Source organism: Gopherus flavomarginatus, chromosome 16 (genome assembly GCF_025201925.1).
Source record: "Gopherus flavomarginatus isolate rGopFla2 chromosome 16, rGopFla2.mat.asm, whole genome shotgun sequence".
In the NCBI taxonomy this organism is placed as follows: Eukaryota; Metazoa; Chordata; order Testudines; family Testudinidae; genus Gopherus; species Gopherus flavomarginatus.
In genome coordinates, this window is record NC_066632.1 from 22,668,144 (window position 1) to 22,695,611 (window position 27,468).

Below are 27,468 nucleotides of genomic sequence, written 5' to 3' on the forward strand. Positions count from 1 at the left end.
CTCCTTTGTAAAACTCGATGCCTGAGAAGAGTGAAGTGTTGTCATTAAGCAGCTCCACTTGTAAGGGCTCCAGTCTCCCAAAGGGCCATGGAAAGAGGTGCAGTTAATTAACTGTCCAAGTAGCTGTTGAACTTGAATTTGTACCAATCATAACCCAGGGGCAGGACCTCTCCCTGGTAAGAAGCGACTGTTGCAGATTCTTGCCACAGGATGGCGCCCCTTAACCCTTCGCTTTCGGAGGACTAACTGGCTGCAGGGCAGCAGAGCCACCTTTGAAATGCAACCCCCAGAGCTGCAAGCAAAGCTGGGCTAGCGATGGACCGGCCTATCTGCTTTCTCCGGCCTGGAGCTGTGGGAACAGAGGGGGGAACCCCTCGCTCAGGGCGGGGGGGCTCTGATATTGTTCCAAGCCATACAAGAGGTGATGATTTCTGAGCAAGACTCCCAAGGGCAGCTCCGTGCTCTGGCACACAATCAAGCAGCCCTGGGAGGCAGCCACAGTCCACTTCCCATAAACAAGGCGTTCTTCGGCCCTGAGCGGAACATGCTTCTTGCTTTTCCTGAACTCCACCCTCCTCACCCTCTTTGCATTTCCCCAGTTTCCACCCAGGATGCCCCTGTGCGCTGCCCCAGGGCAGGATGTTAACCCCTAGGCCTGATCTCTGTTTACGTTTGTCCATGATGTTCCAACAGGAAAAAAAGAGGCAGATTTGTAGCTGGGAGTGAAATCAGCCATGGGAACAGCTTCCCAAGGGATGTGGCAAAGGTTCCATCCCTTGGGGTCTATGAACCAAGCCTCGATAGTTTCCCAAAGGGTAGCCCCTGACTCAGCCATGCGCTTTTGGGCTCAATGGAGGGATTGATGGGTGATTTACATGGCATGTGCTATGCTGAAGGTCCGACTGTCTGTCTTTGGCACTTACAGCACCTGATTATCACATATCTTAGTGCTTCCTAATCTTTAATGGATTTAGCTTCACACGACCCCTTGGATAGGAACCGAGGGGGAGGGATGTGATCCAGGGGTTAGGGGAACTGGCGCCAGAACCCTCAGGCTCTGTTCTTGGCTGTGTGTTTGAGAGGTCAGAACAACAAAGTGGGAGCTGGGATTCCTAGGTTTTATTGCCAGCTCTTCCACAGGATTCAGGAAGTCATTCAGCTAGTCATTTCGCCTCCACTCACTGAGTGGCTGTGCACCACTGCCCCCTGCTGGATGGGAATCAGAGCTACTCCACCGTGTGCCATATGCCCTGTGCTGCCGATGGAGATTCTCCTTTAACTCCAAGGGCTGAGCTGTTGGATGGGTGCATCCGAGTTCTGTCCCTGCTAACACTGGGAATCTCTGGATGCCTTCTGTGTGTGAGGCAGCAACAACCACAGAGCCCTAGACTGGGGCAATAATTTAGTAAAGGGTGATGCAACCCACAGAAAAACAGAGATTCTCCTAGCTGAGGAGCAGGGAATTTGCATTTCCCTTGATAGCCAAATCCCCCCATGCTGCCTAGCAATGAGGAGGTCCTGGCTCAGAGCAGCGCTGGGGATGTGTGTGTATCAGAGGCCCTGGCTTTACATCATCCTCGCCAGCAGCTATTGCAGGCCATCAGGTGACCCACCTGCTCTTGTCAATGCAGAGGGTTTTTCGCTCGGGTGCCCCAGCTGTTCCTCAGCCCAGAGGACTCACCGCAGTGCTCTGAAGGACATGAGGCCGCTCCAGCAATCTGGACACCGTCCCCTTCATGTTGCGGCAGGGCCAGCGACTGGATGGGCACTGCTCACTGGAGGGCTAGGCTGGACGTCAGCCAAGCAATGCTTGAGCTAAGGGGAGAAGGGAACACGTGCGGAGGCAAGAGCTATGGATCAGAGGAGAGAGGGGCCTCCGGCCCGGCCAGGCGGGGTGGGAGTTACTCCAGGAAAGAATTTGGCCCATGGTGTAAAACAGAATAAGGTGGAGTTCAATGCAGGCATGTCTAGGATGATGAATAGAGGCAGCTCCCTCCCAGGGTGAGGCAGAGGGAGCTCTGCTATGGGGACCAAGATGGCCCCTCCCAGCATGAGGCAGGGGGGGATTTGGGGTTAGAGGGGCTGAGATGGCCCTGTTCAGGGTGGGATGGGGGGCTGTGGGCGTGAGAGGGGCAGAGACCACCCCTCACAAGGCAGGGTGAGAGGGTTCTTGGGTTGAGCAGGGCAGAGATTGTCCCACCTGAGTGGAGTAGAGGGGCTCTGGGGCTGAGAGGTGCAGAGATAGCCCCTCCCAGGGTGGGGCAGGGGAGCTCTGGAGGTGCAAGGGAAAGAGTTGGCCCCTCCTGGGGTGGGACACAAGCAGTAAAATGATCAAGTCCTTTTTAGGCTGGCTCAGGATCATGTAAAGTCTGGCCACTCTAAAGCCCTCTGAATTGGGCATCAAGGGGGCAAAGCAGAAGAGTGTGGGGCCTGAACCTGCTAGTTCTCTTGAGTCCTGGCTCTGCTGGGGGAGGAAGACTGGGAGAAGGAAGCGGGTTGGTCACAGAGCCCATAGTCTAGAGCCTGCTAGCAATGCATCAAGCTGCTAGGAGCCCAGGTGGGGTTACCTTGGGCACATTCCCCAGGCTCACAAAACAGATCATAGGCAATGGGGTAGGGAAGCAAGGGAAATATCCTGCTTGCTTAGAAACCTGGAAAGTGTCTGAGCTGCAAAAGGCCAGAAGCTCTGAGCTGCCACACAATAAGCAGCATCCCAGAGATACCTGCAATGCAGAGAGGTGAACTACCCACCAGCAGAGGCCATAGCAATTTCAATGCAGGAGCTCAACTCAGGGCCTGAAGTCTCACAAGTACAGCCCAGGCAGCAGCAGGCTTTTCACTGGCCTGCCAAGCTGCTAACAACCTGCAGTTCCTTCTAGGACTCTCCTCACTGTATGAGTTGAGTCCTCCCCCACTCACTGATGGAGTTCACCCTCACAGCCGTTAGTACCATTTTACAGATGGGGAACTAGGACACAAAGTTGATTAAGTGACTTGCCCAAGGTTAGCAAGAGGAGTTTGTGACTAACTGGGAACAGAACCTAGGTTTTCTGAGTGCTAGGCCAGGGTGCTACCCACTAGCCCACCCTTCTAACACCAGAGCCAAAGTTTGAGTGGAAGAATAATGTATGAATACCATCGCTTGCAATTTTGTGTATCCCCTCATGCAAACTAATAGTAATCAGGGCTTGGAAAATGTATGATGTTGATGAGCTAGCAGCTAGGGGTTCTCAAACTGAGGGTCAGGAGATTATTATATGGGGGGTCATGAGCTGTCAGCCTCTCCCCCAAACCCTGCTTTGCCTCCACCATTTATAATTGTGTTAAATATGTTTTAAAGTGTTTTTAATTTATATGGGAGGGTCACACTCAGAGGCTTGCTGTGTGAAACGGGTCACCAGTAAAAAAGTTTGAGAGCTACTGGGCTAGACAAGCCACCCTACTAGCCAGAGGTTGATATGTGAGACTGAGTGGGTGGATGGGCCCACAAGTGAAGTGCAGGGGCAACTGGTTAGAATGGGGAGGGGGCTAGGACTCCTATTGGTGGGTTAACGGGTGGCGCCTCCTCCCCCCGTATCAACCAGCACCTACACAGTATGACAGGCCTAGGCCCTGGGGAGGGGGCTATAATGTCCTGGAGGACCCCTTCCTTTACACAGCCTTTCCAGTCACCCACCATTCTAGTGCCATGGGGGTGCCCCCCTTTATAAGGCTCAGTGGTCCCCCTCACTTACAATGCCCCGGGGACCCCCCATCATAAAGCCCTGGGGTATCATCCCCTTATAAGACTTGGGTGGGTCCCTCTGTTGTACGGGCCTTAGGTGGCACCTCATAGACTCTAGGACTGGAAGGGACCTCAAGAGGTCATCGAGTCCAGTCCCCTGCCCTCACGGCAGGACCAAATACTGTCTAGACCATCCCTAATAGACATTTATCTAACCTACTCTTAAATATCTCCAGAGATGGAGATTCCACAACTTCCCTAGGCAATCTATTCCAGTGTTTAACTACCCTGACAGTTAGGAACTTTTTCCTAATGTCCAATCTAAATCTCCCTTGCTGCAGTTTAAGCCCATTGCTTCTTGTTCTATCATTGGAGGCTAAGGTGAACAAGTTTTCTCCCTCCTCCTGATGACACCCTTTTAGATACCTGAAAACTGCTATCATGTCCCCTCTCAGTCTTCTCTTTTCCAAACTAAACAAACCCAATTCCTTCAGCCTTCCTTCATAGGTCATGTTCTCAAGACCTTTAATCATTCTTGTTGCTCTTCTCTGGACCCTCTCCAATTTCTCCACATCTTTCTTGAAATGCGGTGCCCAGAACTGGACACAATACTCCAGTTGAGGCCTAACCAGCGCAGAGTAAAGCGGAAGAATGACTTCTCGGGTCTTGTTTACAACACACCTGTTAATGCATCCCAGAATCACGTTTGCTTTTTTTGCAACAGTATCACACTGTTGACTCATATTAAGCTTGTGGTCCACTATGACCCCTAGATCTCTTTCTGCCATACTCCTTCCTAGACAGTCTCTTCCCATTCTGTATGTGTGAAACTGATTGTTCCTTCCTAAGTGGAGCACTTTGCATTTATCTTTATTGAACTTCATCCTGTTTACCTCAGACCATTTCTCCAATTTGTCCAGATCGTTTTGAATTTTGACCCTGTCCTCCAAAGCAGTTGCAATCCCTCCCAGTTTGGTATCGTCCGCAAACTTAATAAGCGTACTTTCTATGCCAACATCTAAATCGTTGATGAAGATATTGAACAGAACCGGTCCCAAAACAGACCCCTGCGGAACCCCACTTGTTATACCTTTCCAGCAGGATTGGGAGCCATTAACAACTACTCTCTGAGTACGGTTATCCAGCCAGTTACGCACCCACCTTATAGTAGCCCCATCTAAATTGTACTTTCCTAGCTTATCTATAAGAATATCATGCGAGACTGTATCAAATGCCTTACTAAAGTCTAGGTATATCACATCCACCGCTTCTCCCTTATCCACAAGGCTCGTTATCCTATCAAAGAACGCTATCAGATTAGTTTGACACGATTTGTTCTTTTGTCCTACCCTGTCCTTAGTCTTCCTCTTGCTTCTAATGTATTGATAAAAAGTCTTCTTGTTTCCCTTTATTCCCATAGCTAGTTTGAGTTCATTTTGTGCCTTTGCTTTTCTAATCTTGCCTCTGCATTCCTGTGTTATTTGCCTATATTCATCCTTCGTGATCTGACCTAGTTTCCATTTTTTATATGACGCCTTTTTATTTTGTAGGTCACGCAAGATCTCAAGGGTAAGCCAAGGTGGTCTTTTGCCACATTTTCTATCTTTCCTAACCATCGGAATAACTTGCTTTTGGGCCCTTAATAGCATCCCTTTGAAAAACTGCCAACTTTCCTCAGTTGTTTTTCCCCTCAGTCTTAATTCCCATGGGACCTTGCCTATCAGCTCTCTGAGCTTACCAAAATCCGCCTTCCTGAAATCCATTTTCTCTATTCTGCTGTACTCCCTTCTACCCTTCCTTAGAATTGCAAATTCTATGATTTCATGATCACTTTCACCCAAGCTCCCTTCTACTTTCAAATTCTCAACAAGTTCCTCCCTATTTGTTAAAATCAAGTCTAGAACAGCTTCCCCCCTAGTAGCTTTTTCAACTTTCTGAAATAAAAAGTTGTCTGCAATGCAGTCCAGGAACTTATTGGATAGTCTGTGCCCCGCGGTGTTATTTTCCCAACATATATCTGGATAGTTGAAGTCCCCCATCACCACCAAATCTTGGGCTTTGGATGATTTTGTTAGTTGTTTGAAAAAAGCCTCATCCACCTCTTCCGCCTGATTAGGTGGCCTGTAGTAGACTCCCAGCACGACATCACCTGTGTTTTTTACCCCTTTTAGTCTAACCCAGAGACTCTCCACCCTTCCGTCTCCTATGTCCATCTCCACCTCAGTCCAAGTGTGTACATTTTTAATATATAAGGCAACACCTCCTCCCTTTTTCTCCTGTCTATCCTTCCTGAGCAAACTATACCCATCCACACCAACATTCCAGTCGTGTGTATTATCCCACCAAGTTTCAGTAATGCCAATAATGTCATAGTTGTATTTATTTATTAGCACTTCCAGTTATTCCTGCTTATTACCCATACTTCTTGCATTTGTATAAAGGCATCTAAGATACTGGTTTGATCTTGCCTCCCAGCTTTGCCCTGACCCTCCTTCCTCTCTGCCATTATAGCCCGTGCTCCCTCCTGTTTCCAACTCATCTCCCAGGTCTTGTTCCCCACTTACCTGTGGGCTTTGCTCACCTGTCCCCGTCGAACCTAGTTTAAAGCCCACCTCCTCCATTCTAGGACACCGAGGAGGGGGGCCCTTTAAAGAGCCTTAAGCTGGAACCTTTCATAGCCCCCTGTGGAAGTCCCCAATAAGGGGCTCTAGGTGGCACCCCCATTCTAGTCCCCAGAGGCCCCCCATTCTAGTGCCCTGGGATCCCCAATTATAAGGTCCCCCCCAGTCTAGGGCCCCCCAGGATAACTCCCAGCAGTCCCCCATTAAAAGGCCCTAGTTGCCCACCCCCATTTTAACATCCAGGGATACCCCCTGGACCCCCCCGGCCTATGGACCCCCCAAATCCAGTGCCCAGGGGTCCCCCATTCTAGTGCCCCCAACCCCATTCCTGGGGTCAGGTTTCCCCAGCTAGAGGCCAAGCTGCGCATGCGGTCTGCAGCCCAGGGACAGCCCTTAGCCCCCACCCCCCACTTCATACGTCATAATCACGCGCCCCGAGCGCAGGGCGTCATCACCAGCAGCGCATCCTCCAGAGCCGCTAGCGTCACATGACCAGCCCCCGGCCGGGCCTCCCGCTCAGCCCCCGCCCCGCGCTCTCCCGTCCCAGTCTCCGATTGGTGAGGAGCCCTGCCCGTCAAAGCGGAACGCTCGGGGATTGGTCGGACTGGCTGTGGGGGCGGGAAGACGAAGAGCCGGCGGGGGGAGGGGGGGAATCCGGATGTGACCTGAGGCAGGCGGTGGCGGCAGAGCTGGAGCCGGTCGGGAGAGCGGAGTAGGGAGGGGTCCATGGAGGGAGAGGACGGTCCTGGCTGGGTGAGGGGGCGCCCGGGGGAGCGGGGGGTGAGGTACCCGGGGATGGGGGGGGACGGGATGCCCTGGGTGGGTGGAGGCGGAGGGATAGCTGGGAAGGGGGGGCCGTGGGGGGTGGGGACACCCAGGGCAGGTGGAGTGGAGGGGAGGGGGAGGGATGCCCTGGGTGGGTGGAGGCGGAGGGATGCCCTGGGTGGGTGGAGGCGGAGGGATAGCTGGGAAGGGGGGGTCGTGGGGGTGGGGACACCCAGGGCAGGTGGGGTGGAAGGGGGAGGGATGCCCTGGGTGGTTGGAGGCGGAGGGATAGCTGGGAAGGGGGGGTCGTGGGGGTGGGGACACCCAGGGCAGGTGGGGTGGAGGGGAGGGGGAGGGATGCCCTGGGTGGTTGGAGGTGGAGGGATAGCTGGGAAGGGGGGGTCGTGGGGGTGGGGACACCCAGGGCAGGTGGGGTGGAGGGGGAGGGATGCCCTGGGTGGTTGGAGGGGGAGGGATAGCTGGGAAGGGGGGGTCGTGGGAGGTGGGGATACCCAGGGCAGGTGGGGGGGAGGGGAGGGGGAGGGATGCCCTGGGTGGTTGGAGGGGGAGGGATAGCTGGGAAGGGGGGGTCGTGGGGGTGGGGACACCCAGGGCAGGTGGGGTGGAAGGGGGGGATGCTCTAAGCCCAGGGTGGGTTGTGGGGGCTGGGATACCCGTGGAGGGGATACCCAGAGCAGGTAAGGAGAAGGACGGGGGAAGGGATTCCCTGGGTGGGTGGAGGTGGAGGGATAGCTGGGAAGGGGGGGCCGTGGGGGGTGGGGACACCCAGGGCAGGTGGGGTGGAGGGGGAGGGATGCCCTGGGTGGTTGGAGGCGGAGGGATAGCTGGGAAGGGGGGGTCGTGGGGGGTGGGAATACCCAGGGCAGGTGGGGTGGAAGGGGAGGATGCTCTAAGCCCAGGGTGGGTTGTGGGGGCTGGGATACCCGTGGAGGGGATACTCAGAGCAGGTAAGGAGAAGGACGGGGGAAGGGATGCCCAGGATGGGTTGAGGTGGAAGGATACCTGGGAAGAGGGGTTCTGGGAGGTGAGGATACCCAGGGCAGGTGAGATGGAGGGGGAGAGGAAAGGATGCTCTAAGCCCAGGGTGCCTTTTGGGGGCAGGGATAGCCAGAGCAGGTAAGGAGAAGGGCAGTGGGAAGGGATGCCCTGGGGGAGGAGTTACTGGGGGCGAGGGAAGGAGAAATACCAGGGAGAAGGGGATGCCTGTGGAGGGGATATCCTGAGGAGGAGGGTAAGGACAGGGGAAGGGGGATGCTCTAAGCCCAGGGTGGGTTGTGGGAGGGATTCCTGGGGTGAGAGAAAGGGGAGATGCCCAGGGCAGGTGGGATGCAGGAGGATAGAGGAAGGGGGATGCCCTGGGCCTAGGATAGCTGAGGGGGAGGAGATACCCAGGGTGAGTGAGGAGAGAGACTGCCCAGTTGTGGGGAGGAAGTAGGTGTCCAGAGTGGGTAAGTGAAAGGGGGGAAGAGTGCCCTGGGGTCTGGGTAAGTTAAAGGGCAGGGGTTACCTAGTGGGATGTAAGGGGATGTCTGCGGTGGTTTAGGTAGTGAAGGGGAGAGGAATTGCCTAGGTACGAAAGGTGTTCCAGGGAGAGGAGGGAGGATGCCTATGTTCCCCTGGCTGAGGGGAGATGAGTGTGACAGGTGCTTCATGACTGGTGCCCTGGTATAGCTAAGTGTCCTGTTGTGGAAGGTGAGTGGGCAGATGGCAGCGAGTGCCTCGTTGTAGGAGGGAAATGAATGAGGTGCTGGTGGTAGCCATGGATGCTCTACTTGGGTATCTACCTGGATCCCCTAGGCTGTGTGTGTGTGGTGGTGGGTAGGGACCCAGAGATCATGAGAGGAGAGGTGGTTGGGTGTTAAGAGAGTCTGTGGACCTGTCCTAGGACTAGGCAAGTGCTGAGGGAATGGGGGTTTTCTTTTGCTTTTGGGGTGCTTCTCATGATGGCTTTTTGGCATCAGGAGTCCCTTGGTTATCGCTGTACATCTGCATTTTCTTCACTGTTTCTCATGGGCCCTGTCACTCCCAAGCATCTGGAAGAGGCCAGATCTCCCATAAAATAGGTTAGTAACCTATTTTATCTGTCCTCGATTGTAAAACGCCCGTCCTTGTAGCGTTGGCTGTCAGAGCTAGTATATTGACATTATTAATAATTCTTCATATAGCACCAGGAGCCTGCTGGGTGCTTTCCAGACTACAGCAAAGTCTGTGGTTTGGGTGTGAACAGCTTAGGTTCGAAGGCCAACTTTCCCAAAGTGGGTCAGTGATTTGGGGGACCTTAATTTGTTTGGGTTGCCTGCATCTTGATCCTGATTTTCAGAGGTGCTGAACAGCCCCAAATCCTGGTGACTTTGGATGCAGATGTAAATGCTAAATATCCCTAAAAATCAGGACTGAGGTGCTGCACTCCAGTTGAGGATCCTGAAACCACTGACATGGTTTGAAAATTAGCCTGAATGACTGTGAAAGGCCCTTTTTTTAGTTGTGCTGTGCTCATTAAAGGTGTAGGTGTTGCTTGATCAAACCTGAGGTGAATGGAGCAGATGAGGTCTGTAAAGTCAGACACCACTAATCTGATGCCACCTGTGCCCCATTTGACTTTCTTCTGACTTCAGGAAAAGACAAGACGCTTTACTCTACTGCCGAGCCTTGTGCTTTGTGCATGGAGGCTATTTCCTTCTCTGCCCCTCTTCCAGGCTACTCCGCAGTGAAAAAAACTCCAGTAACTACTGCTGCTAGTGATTTTTCCCAACAGGCAGAATGAAACTGACGTGAAGCTGATCAATTTAGTGGCTTCTTGGGGAAGATCTGAGTAGCAGCAAAGGCACTGGGGCTGTGTCTGTCTGTAAACTGAGGCCTGGTCTACACTTCAGACCTGTACCAGCATAGCTAATGTCGTTTGGGGAGGTAGTGCCAATAGAACTTCTGCTGGTGGTGGTGTATGCTGCTATGCTGATGCCGTTGTGCCTGCATAGGCTCTGTAGTGTAGGCATAGCCTTAGGCAGCATTGTGCTGCCCAAGGCTCTGATCACATTTGGATGGTTGTCTGCCCAACTGTAAGAGCTAGAAATGTACCTTCCTTTTTTTAAAGAACAGGGAGCTTGGATCTCTGTAGAAATAAACGGCCTGGTTCCCCTTCAGCGCTGCTCCTTCTAGCCTCTGGGAGCTCCCTACTCATCTCGGGAGTGTGGCTTTTTCCAGCCCTGTTTTTGGGTTGCACTAATGCCAGTGGCCTTGAATAAATACCAGGCTTGTCTTACTGGTGCTCTGATCACACTAATTTTGCTGTCTTGAGTGAATGGACTCCTGTTGTACTTGAAACCTCAAAGGCAATAACCCTTCTCCCTTTCCCCAACACACAGGTCACATTCTTTGCTAAAACTCTTAAAGGGATTTATGGTGGGTCCAAGTCCCTGTGAGCTTCTATTGTGTTTTGGGATTGGTCAGAAACCACCCCCTTTTTGGGGAGGCTGGGCAGGTTTGCCCTGGTGATCTCTGCTTCTGAGCTGGGGTTGCAGCTCTTCCTGCTGTCTTGGAAGTTCTTCCTGCCCTACCTGTCATCTCAGTCACTGTCGAGATGTTGACTCGCTCCTCCGACTGGTCCGTGATGCCAGCCTCTGTCACCGTCTTGTTACATTTTCAAACAAGTGCCTTCTGCTTTGTCCCATCCTGCCCTTCATGTTCGGGAGGCGCTGCCTGTAAACATCCACAGCGCTACCTCGTTGTCCTCCTCCAAGATTCTCCTTAAAGCTCTGCTTTGCTGTGGTGCTACACAGAATGCTGCCCGTCGTCTACACCAACGTTGTTTCCTTGGGCTCTCCCATGTGTCTGTATCCATCTGTGGTCTCTTGCCTTATGCTTAGATGGTAAACTCTTTGGGGCAAGCGATTGTCATTTGTGTAGTACCTAGCGCAGTGGGCTCTTGGTCCATGACTGGGCCTCCTAAGTGCTACAGAATATAAACAATAATAATTTAGTGCTGTTCTAGCTGAGCAGACAGTGACGCTCATGTCACCATCTCTGGTCTGGGAGCAAAATCCCTGTTAGACCTTGTCTCCTGCACCTTTCTTACTCTGTGGGACCTGCCAAATCCTGGATGCTCAATGTGCGACTCCCAGCACAGGGGCTTAGCTTTGGGAATGGGTGGTGGCAAGGGGCTGTCTTTGGAGCCGGGGGGTTCAGAAAGGTTTCAGTGTTGTGTGAGAGATGGTGGGGCTAAGAGAGCTGGAAACAGCTGCAGGGTGTATCAGTCCAGCTGGGTTTGATTGCATGGGTTAGAAGAGGCAAGGTTTCTTTGAGGGCTTGGGGAGGAATAACTGTGTGTGTGGACATAGTGTGGCCTGGGGGGTAAGGCCAGCATTGTGTTGTAACCAATGCTGCTTTCTCTCGCTCCTCTGTACCCCCTGTGAGCTTTGAAGAGTGCGTCTGTTTCCAATTCCTGGTGTTTCTGTACAGGTTTCCCCCCATGGCGTATTAGCACCAGAGAGTGGTATTAGTTTTCGTTTGACCCTCTGGATGCTATCTTGCCACTGGCACGTAGTCTTAGCTGTTATCTCTTTGTAGGTTTCTGTCTTAGTGGCTAGTAATAGAGGAAGTATTTTCTTGTGGTTAGAGCTAGGACTGTGAGTCAAGACACCTGGGTTCTACCCACTGGCTGGGAGTGGGGAGCTTAGAGGTTGAAGCAGAGGCTGTGAGTCAGAACTCCTGGATTTTCTCCCCTTCTCTGCTGCTGACTTTTGTGTATTCTTGGGCAAGTCACTGCCTCTATCTGTGCCTCAGTTTATCCCTGTAGAACAGGGATAATACTTTCTGACTGGTTTATCAGGTGCATTGTGCATGCTCTAGCATTCAGTCACAGCCTGCAGTAAGAGAACAGGAGCGCCTGTCTGGCTGCCGATCCCTCGGAGTAATGTAACCATTAACACAGTGGATTGCTAGGTGTGAGGTGTAGGAAGGCCAATGGAGGACGTATATGCTGTTACTGCCTTTCAGTGATTCGAAGAGCCAGGCTTCCAAGGCTCTAGTCTTCTCTGATGTCTGGCTAATGCCTTGTGGCTGTCTTGGCTTTTCAGGAGCAGGGATGGGGGACTCCAGGGTTTTATGCCACCTGTTGTATGTGTTAGGTAGCTAACTTCTTACCCTCTTCCTTTCAATAGGTTGACTCTCACAGCCATAATGGATGACTTGAACCTCCACTACCGGTTCCTGAACTGGAGGAGGAGGATCCGGGAGATTCGAGAGGTGCGGGCTGTCCGCTATCAGGAGAGATTCAAACACATTCTCGTCGACGGGGACACACTGAGGTACTGGCGGGGCTGGCAAACTGGAAAGTGGGTGCAGAGCAAGGAGCAGCCATAACAGGGAATGGCCGGCAGCCTTCTCGCCTGGCACGGGGAAGGGGTCCCCTGTGTCCGGGGACCATCTCACTCTCCCTCTGCAGCTAGGAAATGAAGCAATACAGTGAAATTGGTAAGGTCTCTGAAGGCCTTGCTTGAGAGCTCCAGTCTGATCCTTTCTCTGCACTGGGTGTTGCGCCCAAAGGTGTCGGCTGGACACTTTAAACTGAACATCTTCATTGAACAATGATGCAGCCTGAGGTTATGCCAGTGGGTTGAGACTCACAAAGATTAGAGCTAGAAAAGGCCCATTGGCTCATTGTATCCATCCCCTCCTCCATCCAGTGTTGCTGGTTAGGTGTGGTTGTGACATATAGTACATTCTCCTGACTAATTAATGTCCCAAGGAACAAGGCTTCCCTAGAGCGGAGAGATTCTTTTCCTGGCATCTGCCTTAGGCAATCCCTTCCCTCCCGTGCCTCAGTTTCCTGATGTGTAAATTGGGTTGTGGGGGAAGGATACTGACCCACCTCTCCGTAAGGCATAAGTACCCACCTCTCCGTAAGGCATAAGTGTATGTAACATGCTTCGAAGTGCACTAGAACTGCATAATGTTGTTTGCAGATGTGGTGTTTCCAAGGCCTGGCAGGCGGCTGATTGGACTGAGCAGCAAATCCCACAAGTAAGGGGAGTGGGGAACGAGGGACTTCTGCTGCTTAGGACCAGCCGCCTTGTGGAATGCCCTGGGACTGCAGCCAGGAAGCAGAGCTGTCCCATCTGCTTTCTGAGCCCTCGGGCCTAACTGTTCCAGGCCTAACTTGAGACACTTCCAAGGGGCCTGATTTCCAGAGTGCAGGTGCTCAGGTCTCTCTGAGAATTGGCCCCCTCCAAGGCATCTCAAATGGGGCACCCAAAATTGCCAGTCGCTTCTGAAACTCCAGGCCTTAGTCTCCTGCCTCGGGGCACTTGACGATGAATTGGGTAATATCTGTTCCATTCGCTAGCTCAGGTGGCAGGTGAGCATGACGGGCACCTTTGCCAGATGGGCGTGGTCGACTACCCAGACCCTGCCATCTCTTGCCATTTAAAGTGCATAGCCCAGATCACGATGTTTAAGTAACCCAACCTCTTATTTCTTGTCTGCAGTTACCATGGGAACTCCGGGGAGGTTGGCTGTTACGTCGCCCCCCGCCCACTGTCCAAAGACAACAACTATTTTGAGGTAATCTCGCCTGCGGGGGCTGGGTGAACTCCCTGGGTCAGAGCTGATCTAAAGATCCTTACCTGTGTATGTGTGTGTGTGTGTGTGTGTGTTCTCTCCTGGTGGCACCATCTCTTGTCCTCTCTTGCTAGCCCAGCGTCCTGCGTCTCGGAGCTCTGCTGGCTTCACCATATGTTCAGCCAGAGAGCCATCCAGTCTGGATCCGAGTCCTTAGATGGAATCCGCCACTTCCACTGGTGACTTATGCTGGTGGTTAATGACTCTCACTGTTACAAAGTGGTGTCCTGTGTCTGGCTTTAACTTCCAGCCATGGGTTCTTGCTCTGCCTTTCTCTGCTAGATGATAGAGCCCTTTAGTACCCGGTGTTTTCTCCCCATGAAGGTACTTGGAGACCGTGATCAAATCACCTCTCGATCTTCTCTTTGATAAGCCAAGCAGCTCAAGCTCTGTTCTCGGAGATGGAGCCTGGCCTATGCTGTTGGTTTTTTCTCCATTCTCCCTCACTCGAGTCTAAATTCTCTCGCCACCCGTTGTGGGAGGTGCAACCAACTTGTCATTGTGGAGCGTGGCGGTGCCCTAGCCGATCAGCCAAGCTGCTGTGTTAGCGTGAGCAGGTGCCAGTGAGGAGCCGAGCCCATGTTCGTGGCCGGAAGTGCTGCTTTTGGAATGGAAAACGAGTGTTCTCGTAACTACTTGCAGGTATCGATTGTAGACAGTGGTGTGCGGGGGACCATTGCCGTGGGCCTTGTGCCGCAATATTACAGCCTGGACCATCAGCCGGGGTGGCTGCCTGATTCCGTGGCCTACCATGCTGACGACGGCAAGTGAGTTGGGTGCCGCCCTGCTGGCCAAATTAGCAGAGCATTGAGGCGTGGCTGGGGAACACATTGGTGCATGCGTCTCCTGTGGCATTTCCTGAGCTGCTGGTTTAAAAGGGCTGGGGGGAGTGGAGGGGCACACATTGCTTTGGCTGAGGCCTGCTACACAGGGGGCTTTAGGTGCTGGGCGCTGTCAGTAGGGCTGTGACTCTTGTGTGGGGTGAATGAGGGGTTGGGTGGATGCAGGAATTAATTTGATCAGCAGTAAAAGCCTTGAGCTGGCAATCATTATAGAAACGAAGGAATGGGCATGCTGGGTCAGGCCAGTGGCCCAGCCAGCCCCATGTCCTGTCTTCCCACAGTGGCCGGTTCCAGCTGCTTCAAAGGCAACAAACAGAACAAGGCAGTTTATTGAGTGATCCATCCACTGTCGTCCAATCCCAACTTCTGGCAGTCAGAGGTTTAGTGGGGAAACGACACGTAGATTGCTCAACACGTAGACCTCCCATCTTATGCTGGAGCTGCATGTTCCTTATCTCTGGTTAAAAGGACTGTGTAAACCTGGAAAAAATGCCAAGCTGCTACTGCCATGGCATGTCTGGTGCTGTCAGCCCTAGATTCTTAAGCAGCCATCAGCACTCTGCTGGGCGCTCCACTGAGCTGCACCATCTGCTTCCCTTCCGAGGCAGCACCACATCTGTGGTGAGGTCTGTACTCTCCTGTGCTCATCCCCTCATGTCCAGAGAGGAAGGATGGCCAGGGGTTAGGGTGCCAGGCTGGCGCTTGGGAGACCAGGGCTCAAGCCTCTCAGACTCCCGGGGTGATCTTGGATAAGTCATGTTGGTTCCCCATCAGTACATGGGGATGCCAGCCCAGCCCTGCCTCACACCTACCATACGTTAAAGACTGTGGAGTGCTCAGAGCCCTGCTGATGGAGGCCAGATAAGTACCTAAGGTGGGTAGACGGCCAGGCTGAATTAGCTGGATACCAAGCTGTCCGGTGTCCAGGTGGCTTCTTGCAGGGGTCAGTGCAACTGCATTGAGGTTAGCTGAGTGCTACCTGGGATTATCTGCGACACCTGAACACTTACTATGCCAATGGGAGGGTTGCTCCATCGACGATGTCCTGACAGTGCTGTGTGTCGCTGCAGAGGCCCAGAGGTCTATAGGCACAAAGTGTTCCTCCCTCCCCTGCGTGTTCATTTTGCCCTTTGTGCCGAGCCGGGGTGCAAGCAAGTCTGCCGTTGGGACGTCTGCGATGCTTTCTGAGGTCATTTCTTGCTCTTTGCACCCGCAGACTCTACAATGGCAGAGCGAAGGGCCGACAGTTTGGGACGAAGTGCAGCTCAGGGGATCGGATCGGCTGCGGGATTGAGCCGGTTTCTTTTGAGGTCCAGACGGCCCAGATATTCTTCACCAAGAACGGAAAGAGGGTGAGAGCCGCTCAGTAGAAACAGTTGCGGATCCGGCTGGGTTTCTTACTGCTTACGGGGGGAGAGATCTGTCGAAAACCAAGTTGCTGGTGGAACTCTCCCATAGTCACAGGGCAGGCTCTGCAGAGATTGGCAGGATGTGTGATCTGCTCTTCCTGGGGCTAGATCCTCTAGATTAGCAGCAGAGCAGGCTTCCTCCAGTGACATGACTCAGCTGTGACCCACAGAGACTCCCTAACCCCATAGGTTCAGCTCCCATGGCTCACTCCACTACTGCTGGCAGGATCGGCTGAGATACCAGGGTCCTGTCATGCTGTGAGCAGGTGACACCAGAGGTACAGGAGGCTCATGGAGGGTCTTGCTGGTTGTATCCCGCAGGTTGGCTCCACCATAATGCCGCTGTCCCCGGATGGGCTCTTCCCTGCTGTGGGGATGCACTCGCTGGGAGAAGAGGTTCGGCTCCACCTTCACGCCGAGCTGGGCAACGAGGAGGACGACAGTATCATGATGGTGGACAGCTATGAGGACGAGTGGGGCCGGCTTCACGACGTGAAGGTCTGCGGCACGGTGAGCAAGCTGATTGGCTCCCTGCAGGGGCGACCCGGGGCAACGTCGGCCTCCAGGCTTTGAATCTGGTCCTTTCTTAGAGCTAAGATAACCCAGTTCCTGCCATTCCCCCTGCCTGGGGTCTCCTGCCCCTCTGGATTCCAAAGAGAGCTTAACCCTGTGCCCCAAGTGCTGCTGGCAGGGGTCTACAGAGTCCGTGCAGGGTATTGGCTGCAGGCCTAGCTGGCGAGTGATCAGGGTCCCCTCAGGGATTGACCTCTCTCTACAGCAGCTGTTGGGCTCTGCGCTGTGGGGAGGGAGTGGTCTGAGCTTGGTGGGCTGGCTCTGTGGTTTCGTTAGTTTGGGTTCTTACTGGGATTGCCAGGGGCTGTGATGTCAAACGGGGAAATTCCTCTGAATCCAAGGGGCCCAGACTAAGGGTCTCTGGCAGGCAGGGCACAGGTTGGAGCTAGGAATAAGGTTTTAAAGATTCTCCTTCTCTGCCTTGTAAGCTACAGTTGTACCGCGATAGCCTCTAGGTGCCCCAATGTCCAGTGTTGGACAAACCCAGACCAGATCTGCCCTGAGGAGCTGATAAGCTAAGTCTAAAACGAGAGACAACAAGTGGATAGAATAATAGGGGAGCCCAAGGAACCAGAGAGACCAAACTGGCATCTTTTCTCCCCAGCTGCTACCCCATGTCTAGTGAACATGGCTCTGCACCAGGAGTCTGGAACCCTTGGTTCTCTTTCCAGTGCCTCGGTTTCTCCTTGTGTGAAACAGGGACAGTGATGCTGATCTGCCTGCATGCAGTGCTTTGTGATCTGGGCGGGGGGAAGTGCTGGCTAACTGCTCGATAGAATTAGCATTACCCAAGAATGTGCAGGCTTGTGTGATCTATTTCTCCAAAGCGAGATTGCTGACGCTGTTAATTTCACAAACACACAGATGCTTATTTATTTTTAGCCAAGCTCCAGGCAGGGGTAATGCTGGGGATTTCCCTCTACTCCCTGGAAATTCATCAAAGGAGTGGAATTGTTCCAAGCAGCTCCTTTGAAAACCTTGCTTGGCTTTGCTTTTTGGGCACCCCTGGCAGCGATGCATGATCTCATAGGTGCCTTGGAAGTGATCACCACCCAGTTAGAGGGTAGAGCCTTGAAGTCTTTGCCAAGGTCTCTTAGTGCCTCCTTTCCGCTCGGCACTGGGAAGCAGCAAGAGCTGAAAATTGGGGACTAGCTGTGCGTGATCTGTGCTTAGCTTGGGGGTCCAGAAGTCATTGGTTTGGACTCTGCTGTGTTACAGTCCAGGCACTCGCTCCATCTCACTTGGCCTGGGGATGAAAGCCTTGAGGTCTCTCAGGTCTTGTGCCTGCCGTTCTGCCCCAGAGATCTGGGACATCTTTATTAACAGTGTATAACTGGGAGCGGCTTTCTACCAAGATCAATTCTGAAGATGTGCCCTAGTCCTGAAAGCATTTCTACCGAAGCCCCAAGTGCTTCTAGCCCTGGCTGGCTGTGAGCTCCAGGGCTTCGCAATCGCTTCAGCACCACACTTCCGCCATCTTTGCAAAGCATGGTGAGATCTGCAGATAAGTGGTGTTAGCCTCTTTTTCACACCTGGGGAAAATGACTAGCTGCGATCTCTAGGGCAGTATAAAATCCAGGAATCCTGACTCCCAATCCCTGCCTTTACATTCAGGGCTATGCACCCTCCCAGAGCTGGGGGTAGAACCCAGGAGTCCTCACTCCCTCGCCTCTGTCATTCATGGGTGGCCCCGCCCTCAGAGTTGGCAAGGCCTCTCTTTACTGATCCCGCCAGGTGCAAAGCCTCTGTCTGTCACGCAGAGGGCTGCAAAGCTAACAAGCCAAGTGTGGGCCTATGGAAGGGTATGAACGTGTCCTTGGGATGCCCGGCTGTCATCGGGGCTGCTGTAATACAATGAGCTTGGCAATTGTATCCTTCTCCCTGCAGCTCCACCCACTAAAATCTCCACTGTAGGGCACTCCTGAGAGCGACGCTGCAGGTGGAGTCCCGCAGGCTGGTTGGTTCGCTTGCTGCTGAAGCTAGCCGAGTAATCCAGGAGCAGGTGTTTCCATCCTTGCTGGGGATGCTGGTTTGGAGTGGTCTGGATGCTGCTGTGTGGCTTGGAGCGCTGCCCTGCGGTTTCTGTTTCCCAGCTGCCATGGCTACGTGGAGCGTTGTACCTATAATTATCGGGTGGGTTTTACCCTGGCTGGAGGAGGGTGAGGAGCAAGTCCCTTGTTGGCTGGGGGCAAATCTCAGGCTGCCACGTGACGATCTCTCTGCATGGCTGTGTTTTTATGGAGCTTCTGGGCCTTGGTCCCACAAGCCCAGCCTGTGGACCTGCTTCTTGCTGGTGCAGGCAAGGTCCAGCACTAGGCCTTGTTCAGCCCCTTTCCCTACCTGCAAGGGTACAAAGCTGACGATCAAAGGGGAGGATGGGCCCAAAGGGACGTGGGCTGAAACAAGAACCCACCTTTTTGGTCTCGCCGGGCATCTGTGCGGGCTCCTCAGGACGTTCTCTGCCTGTGCTCTCCAACATTGACCTCTCAACGTGGGTCATTGCCCCAGGCTGTGAGAGCTTCCAGTTGGGTGGGCTCTCCTGGCTCCATTTTTGGCTCCGCCGTCTGGAACACGGCTTCGCTTCCCTCCCTGCCTTTGGGGAGCAGGGACCTCTGTGCTCTGGCTGCTCCCCAGAGCTAGTGGGGGCAGCACCCGGCATCACAAGCGAACCCATCAGTGAGGCTTGTTGGCGTAGCTATAGGACCTAGCGCTTATCCTGCTGTGTTCGGTAGGGTGAGAAAGGAAACTGCTGGATCCTACATTGGGCGTCTGAATCTCACGCTTTCTTTGTCGCTGTGTCTGGATGCTCACTGCTCTTCTAATGGAGATAGAGCCTGTGGCTGCTGCATTACCCCTGATGCTTCCGGGGCACCCTGAGTCCCGCATGTTCGAACAGCTCTGACGCATGCTGTCCCATGGCAGTGGGAGAGCTGTGGTTAAAGCAGTGGACTGGGAGTCAGGGCTCCTGGCTCCTGTTCCTGCCTCTGATCCACTCTGACCACGGGCAAGGCTCTGCCCTGACTGCCCCTGTTTCCTGCCCTGTAAAATTAGGGCCGATAATATCTGCTGACATCACAGTGGGGCTTATGAGGCCGGCTTAGTCTGGGGGATTGGAGTGAGTGGGGCTGTGATGAAACGCAAAGCCGTGTCTGGAGCCCATTCTTGTTCATGAGGGCTCTCCCCAACGCCAAGCATACCACCACCACCTCCTCCTCCCTGGTCTGGCCAGGATGGAAGGCATCAGCTGGAGCACAGGCACTCATTGCTTGTTGGTTACTAGGGGAAATATCCCTCCGGAAGATACCCCGTGCTTCTCTTTTGCCCTTGTACTTTCATCTCCTCCTGGGAATCCCAAAGCCCCCTCGTAGAGGAAGACAAAGGCAATCTTTCATTCACAGATGGCAAAACTGAGGCACGGTGGCGGGGGGGGACACGGACGTGACTTGCCGTCAGTGTGGTTGGAAGCTAGACCCTTGTGCTAATCGCTAGCCGCTGCTGCCTCCTCTTCCCAGCTGGAGCTCTCAGAGCATTTCTACCCTCTCACCAGAGCCTTTTTCAAAAACAAACTTGGGACCCAAACCTTCTCCAGCTGGTAAAGGATTGCAGCTGTGAACGCAGGCCCCACGTCGCAGCACACGTGATGGCCGCTCGTGTGTGCCGGATGGAGCCGGGCCGGACCATTTGATCAAGGCGCCGCGGCGGGGAAGAATCCGCCGTCTTGGGCTGCATCCTTTTCCGTCTCAACCTTTATTAACTGCCCCCCTCCCACTCCACCCCAATTCTCCCTCTGACATTTCATTGCAGACAACATCTGTGAAGTTAAATTTTGAGGCAGGGCCAAGAGAGACATTCCAAGGCCCTTGCTGACCTTTAGCCGGAGCGAGTGTTTCTTGTCGGCTCCCTGGAACGACTGCGTGGGGTTTTGCCACTGCTTCTGCCTGCCTGGGCAAGTCTCTTTGGTTCTCGCCCCCCTCCACGCCCCCCTCCCCATTCCGCTTCCCTCTTGCCATGTGTAAATACCGGCCAGCTCAGCCACACTACCACAAACCTTCAAACAATGCACGGTGCTAATTGGCGCGGGAGGGTTGGCAGGGTGTGGCGTGAACACCGAATTAGGAGCTTTATAAATAGGCTCTTGCATTCTTTCACAGTACAGCTGGCTCCTGTGTGGGGTGGCACCCCATCTTTAGTCCCTTGGTCTGCGTCAGCCTCAGCAGAAGTCACTGTTACCCTCTCGGGCAGAGGGATTCCCACACAGGTGCTGAACTCTTCCATCTCCAAAGCAGCAGGGTGCTGTGGCTGGGGTTACTGGGATTCCTTGGTTCTTCTAGCTCTGCCACTGATGCAGCATGTGACCCTAGCCATGTCACATCTCCTCCTTGTGCCTCAGTTTCCCCTCCTTAAAACTTCCTAATCCTGATGTGAAGGCTTAATGTCTGTAAAGAGATCCTCAAATCAACAGCACGTTATGAGTGCAGTGTTACTTTTAAATAGACTCATTTCCTGGTCCACTGATATAGAGATCTTCCGTTTCCCGAAAGAGGCAGACTGCTTGGAGAAGGGCATTGGACACCTAAGGTGGGAGATTGCCTGGGACAGAGCTTCTTACAAACACAGATCAGTTTTGTCCTTTCATTTCAAAGTCACTTGTCCCCCAAACGCTGTCTCGGATGAGAGGAGTCTTGAATGCAAACATCAGATGAGCTTTTTGGGGACTCCCTGTGCTGTTGGCAGCTGGGGAGTGGGGCTCGCCTGACAAGTTGGTATTGGGTTCTTATGGGGAGTGGATCCGTGGGTGGCCCTGCCCCACAGCGTGTGGGGGTGGAGTGAGCCTGCATGGCTTTAAGCAGCATGGTGTGAGATTCCCTGCACTGACAGTGGAATCTCAATAAAGGCTCTTAGCTTGGGTCCATCCAACTTTCTCGCCCAGAGGTCCTGCACTTCCTCCACTTTCACGGCTTGCGGCATGAGCATGTATTATCAATGAGAAAGCTGAGCAGGAGTGGGAATTTCTGTCTCTCTTCCAACACTTTGGTTAGTACTTACTGTTTTAACTGGATGTCCCTGGGATCCAGATATAGGCCTAGTCCCTCTTGGAATCTTGCTACATTCTTGGCCTCAATGACATCCAGTGGCAATGAGTTCCACAGTCTAACTGTGTGTTGTAGGGGTGGAACATAGCTCCTTCGTTTCCAACTTCTCCCTTTTCCTCCACATGCCTGACTCAGAATTCTGGCTGCCGTCTCATTACTTTCGCTACTAACTGAGGCCACAGGATGGCTAGCCTCTGCCCTCTCCTTATATGCAGGAAGACCAAGCCATCTGGGATGAGAATACCTACCTCTTATTCCGTGCTTTTCATCAGTAGATTTCAATGTGTCATTATCTCCATTTTCCTGATGGGGAAACTGAGACACAACGGTGACATGACCTGCCCCAGGACAGTGGCAGAGCTGGGAATAGCACCCAGAATAGCCGGTGCTCTGTCCAATAGGCCACACTGCCTTCCTCTAGTGGATGAGCTCTGGCACTGCTGTGTTGCCAGAGAGATGAACTCGGTGAGCCATCTCTGTGGCACATCTCGGGATTTTTAGCTTCGGGCCCTAGCAAAAGAAACAACTGGATCGTGAGAATTTCCCTAGACCCGGGGGCTGAGGCAACAATGGGTAATAGGTGGCAGCAGTTCATGGAGGACACGTAATGCCAGGCAAACTTGATGGCTTTTTATTTTCATTGGCTGGCGTTGGAGGAGGCAGGGAGCATGCTGGAGGGACGCCAGCAAAGCATTTGAGATGGTCTCATGCTCCTGTCCTGGGTGGCTAGCTTCAGTGCATGCGAATCCAATTACCCTCCTGGGCTGGAGCAGATCCGTGTGGCGTTGGGATGAGGCTGGGGTGCCGTGCGGCTGCTGGCATTCAGCCTTTTTATATAACAACAGGGAAGAGTTTTGCAAAATTAACTGCCCGCCTGAAATCCGGGGGTAGCAGACACCAGCGCAGTTAAGGAAGGGAAGCTAAGAACGTTGTGGATCTGGGCAGGAAATAGCCATGGATCTGCGGTGTTGCCAGCTGCTGTGATTTTTCTCATAACTTTCTCGCTGTTTGGTGTCTCTTTACTCCTTAGAGCACCATCTCCTGGAGTCATGTGACAGCCCTTGTGGATGTGGAGAAAAGCTAGAAAACATGACCCCCAAATGTTCAGAAACTGGAAAACAAATGAAAAGAATCACAAATTATTTTTTTAAACCTTGTGATTGGCTTAAAAATAATCTCATAACTTTTGGAGCCTGACTCTGAAATTTTGGATGCTTGGGGCTGGCGATGCTGAATCTGAACCTTTTTTTCTTGTAGCACTTACTGCTGCGAGTGCGTGTTGCCTTCACGGAGCTAGCTGGCTGTAGCAAATACTATGCCAAGTAGTGAGTGCCTGCAGGCTCCAGCCCCTCAAGGAAAAACCGAGTCTGGCTATTTGATGGGCAGGAGCTCCAGGGGAGATGCTGGGGGTGACGGTGGGCAGCGAATTGGCTAAGCGTTTGCAGTGCAGTAGGGGCCCATGTTAATTTGGCTGCACCTGTCTTACACCACAGAGAGGCGTTAGGTGTCCCTCCAGCATGCCTAGAACCAGCCCAGGCTCCCAGGTGCATGTACAGGCACTTCTGACTAGGGCTGAGGTGGGATGCAGAGCAGTGCTGCTGATCAGTGGGTGGGAATGAGTAACCGTCCCCAAGCAGCGGGAGGGCAAGAGGTGGCGTTCGGGGTGATCTAAGCGTCTCTGGCCAGGAGTATGTGTAATCGGCACCCTTCCTAGCACTATTCCCAGTAATCAAGTCCCCTCGTCTATTTTTCGGTCAACTAAACAGATTGAATTCACCGTCAGGCGTTTTTTCTAGCTCTTTGCTCACGTTGTGGTTCCTTCAATTTTTAACCCCCCTTTTAAAATGGTGGCCCCCAGAACTGTGCCCAGTGTTCCGATGCTGGTCTCAGCTGTGCTTCGTTAGAATCCAAAGGTGAGGCTGCGCATTCTACGCTGCAGCTTGACACGGCGATGGAGAGTACGGCCAAGATTTTCAACAGGAAGACTAAGTGGCCTGTAGGGGAAGGACGGCCTAGTGGTTAAGACGCTAGCCTGGGGCTTGAGAGACCCAGGTTCAGGTCCCCACTGACTGTGACCTTGGGCAAGTCATTTAGGGGGACACTGATTTTTCAGGACGAGTTAGGCACCCAGCTGCCATTTGACCCTTTGATGCCAAAATTCCTTCTTAACCTCTCTGTGACTTGTTTCCCCATGTGTAGTGGGGATAATAGCAGGGTTGGGCAGATAAATACACTAAGGATTGTGAGGGGCTCAGACACTGTGGGGACGGGGCCCAGATTTAAGTACTTACGGGCCCGATATTTCAGCTCTTTATAAAGGAGGGTTGGTGTCATTGTCGTGTAATAGATGGTGAAACTGAGGCACAGAGCAGGGTAGGGGGTGAGGACTTGCCCCATGCCACCCAGCAAGGCAATAGCAGAGCTGATGTCTTTGAAAGCGGCTAGTGATTTTTTTTTTTGCACGTCAGAACCGCCGATCGAATGGCCTGTTTTCCAGAACGCGGGTGCTCAGGACTTTCTGAGAATAAGGCCCCTCTAAGAGGGTGCCACATTGGGGTGGAGGCCTCTGAATCACAATCACTTGAAAGCCTGGGATATGATTCTCAAATTCCCTGGGCTCTGCCCACTGCACCATGCAGCGATTTTAATCATCTCCAACTGACGCCGGCTTTCTGATTCCAACCACCAGGAAAGAGCAATTGGTGAAAACCATCTCCGCCCTTGGGCCAGCCTAGAAGGGGAGATTGCAGACTGTTCCTTTCCATCTTGCCACCCTTGGTGCTGAATAACTTTGCCCGTGCTAAATTCCCCTCTCCCCCAATCCCTTGAATCTCTAGCCAGGGCTTTTCTGGTTTAGCTCCAGACTGTCAGGAAATGATGATGCACATAATTCACATTCTTCTCTTGGACAATCTTATTACTGCCGGCCCTTGATGAAAGGCCTGGTTTGGGTTTGGGCGCTCCGGTTGGCTGGGAGTGGGAGGCGGAGGGCAGGTTTACCATGTGTCTGTCTGTTCCGAAAAGCTTGTTGTCTTGGAATTTTCGTAGTCTGCACCACAATCGCCTCGGGCCGTCTCCCGGCACATGCTCCCCGTCCTGGGGAATTGCATGGGCCTCTTTCTTTTTCCAAGCCCTGCTGCCTGCTAGGAAGCATCAGTTGAAGGGAAGCTGACAAGGGTGGCACAGATGCCACCTTGAGAAGCCCAGCTGGGATTATGGGCTGATTTTTTTTCCCCAAGCTTCCCCTTTGCCTCCCTTCCTGCACATGGCAAAGGATTCTTAGGTTTGTCCATACAGGGACCCCCCTGGAACCTTCATCCATCAAGTCAAGACTCCATTCAGCAATATGAGAGAGGCAAGGTGGGCGTGTGTGCCCCCTCCTGACACCAGGTACCCCCCCAGTTGAGAACTCCTGCCTAAGGGACCGGCCAGCACAGGCTTGCCTTTCCAGAAGGGCGCTACATGCTCAATGGGCTGCCTGAGCCGCTCTCCGGCTCTGTGCCTTGTTCCCCGGACGGGAGCCTTCTTAGACTCATCCTCGATCCTTCCGGTGCGTTTTTCCTGGCACAGGGTCTGCCCACGGCACCACCACAGAGCCAGCTCCTGAGAGCGGCTCAGCGTGGCCCCCCCACCGTCAAAACAGATAGGCACTGTGCATGCCCATCACGGCTTGGGATCTGCTCCATTGTGCTCTGCTATGCGAGGCTTCCAGATTACAGCTCCTTTAGACCTGAAGCGGCTGCGTGTGATCATCTTCTTGAGCCCCAGCCGCGACCGAGCTATTGAGGGTCCCGTCGCTCGCTCTCTGAGTTGTTTGCGTCTGAACCCCACGAAGACATGGGGCCAACCCTTATGGATGAGGCTGTCGTCGTCTCTTAGCACAGAGAGCGTTCCAGCTCGCTGCTAGCGAGGCAAACGTATTGTTGTGTGGGTGTATGGCCATGGAACGGGGGGCCAGGGAGGGTGCTGGGGGTTTGTGGTTCCTTCAAGCTGGAGCTGGAACGCAGTGGCGGGGTGGGGGAGGGATTGTGTAGGGCTGGGAGGAGTCCCTGTTGATGTTGAACAACACAGGGCGGGGCTGGATGGCGTAGGCTGGCAGCCGCTACTCAGTGTCTGTTACTCAGATGATGCCTTACTAGTATGAAAGCAGCTAATTAAAAGGGAATTAAGGTGTTTTGTGGGCAGCACTGCTGGGTGAATCACTGCCACTGCTGTGAGCGCTGTCATGGCGCTTGGTAAACAATGCCGCCCTCGTGTCTCCAGGAGGCACGTGCATGCCAGCGCCTTTGCTGGGGCAAGTCGCAGCTGAGGGGTGGGAGCTGCCGGTGGGAAGCTTCCCATCTGAGAAGGTCGCCAGGGTCAGGGGGGCCCCACTGGTGGGTGCCAAGCCTGCCCCTAGAAAAGGGGCACCCAAGCAGGCTCTGGAATGCCAGCACTGGGGTCTGAAGGCATCTTCCCATAGGTTCAGGGCATCAGCAAGCCGGGCATCTCCCATGGTCAGGATCCTACAACCTGTGGGCTCCGTGGCTGTTCAACTGGGTGCTGCCAGCTTGTGGGACAGGTTGTGCTGTGAGCATCCTCAGAGCCTATTTCCTTCCCCAGATTTTATGGAGTGGGGTGAGGAGAGGGAGCCACAAAAAGCTCTCAGCCTGTGCCCCCAACCTGGGAAACCCCTGAAAATGTTGCTCCCCAAATGCAGCTTGGATTAGATCTGGAGAAGCTTTCAGGGGATGGGAATTGAAAACTACATGAGGAAATCCTCCCGCACTGGCTGGGAGGGTCTGCCCTTCCCCCACCAAAAGGGGGGGTCTGCCATTGTCTTCAGGGGAGCCAAGGTTTCCACCAAATGTCTTGAGGCTCCCCACCTCGAGGGCTTTGGAGTTGCTCTGCAAGATGCCAGCTGTCCTGCACGAAGTGTGGAGCCATATGACTGGAGTGGTTGCTGAGGTCGTGCCCGGTTTTGTGGGAGCCCCATCACACCATCCTGGCCAGAAATGGATCAGGTTCCATCTTCCCACTCCGTAGGGTGCTTGCCCCCACCCCTCCTACTGGGGCTGCAGACTTTCTCCTCTTCTCTAGCCTCAGCCACTCCCTGGCCAGTTTATTCCCATTTGTTCTTGTGCCAGCATTGTCCTTTGGCTCCTAAAGCTCTTCACGATGTAATTTACCGAGAGCAATTGGATCCCCCTCAGCCTTCGTCTGGCCGAGCAAGCCAAGCCCCTCCTGTCTCCTCTGGGGAGATCTCAGCCTAGTGGCTCTTCTCCACACGTGCCGTGCTCTGGGCTGGAGCACATGCTCTGGTTGTGTATTGCCGCAGAGCTAGCAGAGGGAGGATTGTGCAGTGGTGAGGGCTGTAGCCTGGGGCTTGGGACACCCAGCTTCAGTTCCCGGCTTTGCCACATACTTCCTGTGTGGCTGTGGGCAAGTCACTTAGTGTCTCTGTGCCCAGTTTGGGGCTCTTGGGGGTAACTGCCCTGCCTCGCAGCAGGCATAGGAGGATAAATACATTGACAGGTGTGATATGCCCAGATGCTGCAGTGATGGGTGCCATGTTTGTACCTACAGTGGATTGATAAGAGCATGGAAAAAACATCCCTGGCTCTGAGCAAGCTTCTGGCTCTGCATAGCTGCGGGGCCCCACAAATGCCTGGGCATTCTGCACCCCCCACACCCTCACGGTGTTTTAGAGCAGTTGCTGTGCTCATGAAACTCTTCACGTGATGGTGAGCAGCCTGTAGAACTAGCCCCTGGTCTGGTGCTGTCACCGGCCCTGTCTGGACGCCACATGCCTGCATAGTGTGCGGC

General features: G+C 53.6%; 1 protein-coding gene across 1 annotated transcript in view; it reads left to right on the forward strand.

Moving 5' to 3' along the window:
* Positions 1 to 6,997: 6,997 nt before the first annotated feature.
* The window catches only part of SPRYD3 (SPRY domain containing 3), a 36,091-nt gene continuing 15,620 nt past the window's right edge, over positions 6,998 to 27,468 (forward strand). The window contains exons 1-6 of the mRNA XM_050925349.1: positions 6,998 to 7,098; positions 12,288 to 12,434; positions 13,614 to 13,689; positions 14,389 to 14,513; positions 15,805 to 15,940; positions 16,319 to 16,507. Coding sequence (XP_050781306.1) covers positions 12,307 to 12,434; positions 13,614 to 13,689; positions 14,389 to 14,513; positions 15,805 to 15,940; positions 16,319 to 16,507 — 654 coding nt within the window. The 5' untranslated portion in view covers positions 6,998 to 7,098; positions 12,288 to 12,306. The remainder of the gene's footprint in view (positions 7,099 to 12,287; positions 12,435 to 13,613; positions 13,690 to 14,388; positions 14,514 to 15,804; positions 15,941 to 16,318; positions 16,508 to 27,468) is intronic.